Source organism: Trichechus manatus, unplaced genomic scaffold (genome assembly GCF_000243295.1).
Source record: "Trichechus manatus latirostris isolate Lorelei unplaced genomic scaffold, TriManLat1.0 scaffold00135, whole genome shotgun sequence".
NCBI lineage: Eukaryota > Metazoa > Chordata > Mammalia > Sirenia > Trichechidae > Trichechus > Trichechus manatus.
The window spans coordinates 4,657,660-4,662,304 of NW_004444071.1; the positions used below are offsets into that span (position 1 = coordinate 4,657,660).

The 4,645-nt window shown below is 34.9% G+C and overlaps 1 protein-coding gene across 1 annotated transcript in view; it reads left to right on the top strand.

Annotated features, from left to right (window-relative positions):
- The window catches only part of TARS1 (threonyl-tRNA synthetase 1), a 34,108-nt gene extending 29,719 nt beyond the window's left edge, over window positions 1–4,389 (top strand). Inside the window, exons 17-19 of the mRNA XM_004385229.2 lie at window positions 97–169; window positions 3,267–3,381; window positions 3,858–4,389. Coding sequence (XP_004385286.1) covers window positions 97–169; window positions 3,267–3,381; window positions 3,858–4,006 — 337 coding nt within the window. The 3' untranslated portion in view covers window positions 4,007–4,389. The remainder of the gene's footprint in view (window positions 1–96; window positions 170–3,266; window positions 3,382–3,857) is intronic.
- Window positions 4,390–4,645: the final 256 nt, after the last annotated feature.

Consider the following 4,645-nt stretch of genomic DNA (forward strand, 5'->3'; position numbering starts at 1 on the left):
AAAAAAAAAAAAAAAAAAAAAAAGTAGCCCTTTCATGTTTCTCGAAAAGTTACTGAAAAATAGACTAAGAATAAATACTTTTATTTTCTTCTAAAGGCCCTTCTGGCTGTCTCCTCACCAGGTAATGGTAGTTCCTGTGGGACCCATGTGTGATGAGTACGCTCAAAAGGTAATCCTTACATATTACTTTTCTTTAAATTTATTTTCTGTTGTTTGGCTTTTCAAATAGGGTAAGCCATGTATTCTTGGTAAGCCAAGCTGCTTGTGATAAGGAGAAGTGTTGCTATTTCCATTCTGTATTCTGATCAGGACTTCTAGAAAATCCTGGTCTTCTCTGTAGTGGTCTGGGTGTTATTGTGATGGCAGGTCTACTTAGCAGGAACTTTGTAACTTCTGTGTCTACGAGAAGAAGATAGATAATCAGTGCTCCGTGACTTTGAGTTAGAGCCCCAGGGTGCCATCCCTACAGCAGCGATGAGGAAGGAACTCCAGCCTCAGACTCTTCGCCCCTTGTTTGAATTAATAGCCATTTTTAAGGAAACTGGGTTTTTTTAATTATTATTATTTTTAAGTACACTTTATTTTTTAGAACAGTTTTAGGTTTACAGAAAAATTGTGCAGAAACTATGGAGAGTTCCCATATTCCACACTCTCACTCTTACACAGCTTTCCCAATTATTAACATGTTACATTAGTGTAGTACATTTGTGAGAACTGATGAATCAATATTGATACATTATTATTAATTAAAGGAGCCTTTTATTATTAACTGAAGTCCATGGTTTAAAACATTAGGGTTCACAATTTGTGTTATGGTTCTATGAGTTTTAACAAATGCTTAATGTCATGTGTCCACTATTACAGTATCACACAGAATAGTTTCATTGCCCAAAAATGCTCCTCCAGTTTATCCCTCTCTCTCTTCCCCCTGAACCCACGGCAACCACTGATCTTTTACTGTCTGTATATTTTTGCCTTTTCCAGAGTGTCATATAGTTGGAATCATACGGTGCAGAGCCTTTTCAGACTTGCTTCTTTTCATTTAGCAGTATGCATTTAAGGTTCCTTCATGTGTTTTTATGGCTTGATAGCTCATTTCTTTTTACCACTGAATAATATTTCATTGTGTGGATGCAGCACAGTCCATCCATTCATCTATTGAAGGACATCTTGGTTGCTTTCAATTTTGGGCAATTATAAATAAAGCTGCTACAAACATTCATGTGTAGGGTTTTGTGTGGACATAGGAAACTGTATTTAAACCAGGTATGGTGTTTTTTCAATATAAGATGCAAACTCTCAAAACTAGTTGTTATGAACAGAAATATATATTTTTTCTTATTCACCCATCATTAATTTGTTTTAATTTAAATTACTTTTAAACTTAAACCTTTATTATTCCATTTTAAAGCTAAAGGATTGACTCATGCCCATGAGAACCTAATAAAAGGGAAACTTTCTCATACTTAGAAATTAATATTTATTCAGTTGAGGAACATTTCTTTGAAACATTAATCATGTGGTATTTTTCATTTCTGAAATTTGAGGTTCATGTGAAAAGACAGTGAAATAAAAATGATTCTTCAGATCTTTTTGTCCTGTCACTGGAGATTTGTTGGTAGGTGAGTGGGAAATTTAATCTAGCTTAGAGTGTCACTATTTGGGAGAAGAAAATACCAAATTTTTACACAAATAACACGCTCCTTCTACATTTGTTGGCCAACAGCGCCTTCCCCCTGCAAGGTATTTTCAGAAGTGCCTCTATGCCAATTTTTTTAACATATTGCTGTAAAAAAAATTAAGACACTTATGAAAATATCTCGCAGGGCGAGGGTGCAGCTGGCAAACAAACAGAAGGCATGCGTTATTTGCATAAAAATACAGTACTGGAAACTTTACCTAATACACATAAACTTAATGTTTACCTAATACGCATAAACTTAAGATGATAAAATTAGAACTAGTATTTTTGAGACAAAAATAAAAAAAACAATAATATTTAACTTGCCAACTCTAAAATTCCTGGAAACTTATTTCAAGATACCCTGATTTGATCTTTGGCTCTAACTTCTTCATCTGCCTCCTTCATTTAATAAGCTCTCTCTAAATCAAAAAGGAAATCAGAATTTAGAAAGAAAAAGAAAATTCAATAATTCTTAACCCTGATATTTTATTCAAATTATTCTTTTAGAATAGAGTTCTATTTAATTAGGTCATTGGTATACACAGGGTATTAAAGAAACAGTTACGGTTAAAAGACAATTTTATATGGCAGTTTATATTCCATTCTCCAGAAACATAAAAGAAGCTGTGGCAATGATTTTAGACTATTGTTTGCATTACCAGCATTTATTTTAAAAAATATTGTGCACATAAATGGTAGCAACAAGTGGATTCCTACCTACTTACCAAATTGCTGCTTATTTGAGGGATCAGAAACATTATATTCTTTTAGGCTGGGCATCTGTCGTTGGATGTTATATGGAAGCTAACCAAATTATTTCCTGGAAACTGTATCAGGAACTTGAGATACACTTGCAAAAGGATTTCTTTCCCTTTACAATCTGTATGATTTAAGAGCAGTGAGTAAGGAAGACCGAAGAAAAATTGAAGCATTTGAATTATGGTGTTGGTGAAGAATATTGAATATACCATGGACTGCCAGAAGAACAAACAAATCTGTCTTGAAAGAAGTACAGCTAGAATGCTCCTTAGAAGCTAGGATGGTGAGACTTGTCTCACATACTTTGGATATGTTATCAGGAGGGACCAGTCCCTGGAGAAGGACATCATGCTTGGTAAAGTAGAGGGTCAGTGAAAAAAAGGAAGACCCTCAATGAGAAAGATTGGCACAGTGGCTGCAATACTGGGCTCAGACATAGCAACGATTGTGAGGATGGCGCAGGACCCGGCAACTTTCTGTTATATGTTATACATAAGCTCTTTATGAGTCGGAACTGACTCAACGGCACCTAACAACAGCATCAATATGATTTAAGAGAGCTGGTTAGATTTAGCTGATTGCTGAAATTCTGATGTTTAAGGATTATTCTAAAACATTTCTCTCTCACGAGCAAAATAAGTTTTGATTTTTTAAATTGTAGAACTAAGTAACAAATTAATAATATATGCTTCAGTATATACTGTTAGCAGTCCTTTTTTAATGTTTGTATGATTATCCAAATCCTATGTGGAGTAAAACCATTCAAGATCAAACTGTAGTTCTAATTTTACATCTGAAGAATTCTGTATCTCTGTCGCAATAGGTACGGCAACAATTCCATGATGCTAAATTCATGACTGATGTTGATCTGGATCCAGGCTGTACACTGAATAAGAAGATCAGAAATGCCCAATTGGCTCAGTATAACTTCATTCTAGGTATGGAGGAAAACTTACCATAGAAAATTTCTCAAACCTTAGGAAGATCCACTAAAATCTTGAGACCTGGCCCTAAGTTTGATTCCTTCCAATCCTGATTCTTAAAACTATTAAGTTTCTTCAATTAACATAACAAAGGAAAATTTGGGTTTGAAAAGAATCTTTAAAAGTTTGTCTAAAAATTTCCTCCCCTTTACCTCATATTTCTTCATACAGTAAGGTTTTATTAAGTTGACTGCATTAAGTAACTCAACAAACACGGCCATTTTAGAGCAACACTGCCAACTGGTATGTATTTTCAAAAAATAAATAGACTTTTAAATCAGTTGTTCAACTATATATGGTCACCTGCTCATTTTAATGAAGGTTCAGGGTGGCTCTTGGGGCCTAAGATGATTTCCGCTCAGATGTTCAATAAGAATCCTTCCGTATCTTTAGATTCAGTCTCACAAAGCTTTGTGTCTTTTATGTTTTAGTTGTTGGTGAAAAAGAGAAAACCAGTGGCACCGTGAACATCCGCACAAGAGATAATAAGGTCCATGGAGAGCGTACTGTTTCTGAAACCATCGAGCGGTTGCAGCAGCTCAAGCAGTCCCGCAGCAAACAGGCAGAGGAGGAATTCTAATGAAGAACTTCTCCCCAGTGGGATCAGTGGACAGTGATGAGCAGCGTTTCCCTAACATTCAGTTTGTATTCCAGAGAACATCCATTCATGCTGAACTGGGAACACTTTGATAGCGTCTGTGTAGCTAAGCGTAGGATAAATCTTTTTTGACAGAGAGGTTTTGGACAATATGTATTTGAAGGAGTTAATCAAGAGAGACTCATTAAGATGATTTCATTCATTAAGTGTCTGAGCATTGGAAATAAAGCATGAGGAATGCTTTGGTGTGGTGTGGGAGAACTTTTTGTAAATTTAATGCATATAATAAAATTGGAATTTGATTAAAGTAACAGAGATTAGAATTGGATTATGGCAAAAAAAAATAAAAATTTTTATTCACATAAGTTTCAAGACTTCGCTGCTCTTCACATACATATGCACCAGGAACAAATGTGTGATTCAATATTTATCTTTAAAGTTTTACAACAAATATGAGGCAGAGCGGATAAAGGGAGCAAATCTACAGTGTATGCTGTTCTCAAGGATGCTGGTTTCTCAGTCATAGGATAAATGTCTTTCTGGAGTGTCACTTTTACTTACCTTTTTTTTTGAGTGGAAGCCTTTTCTGTTAAAAAAATAACCATGGATTTATTATAGAGT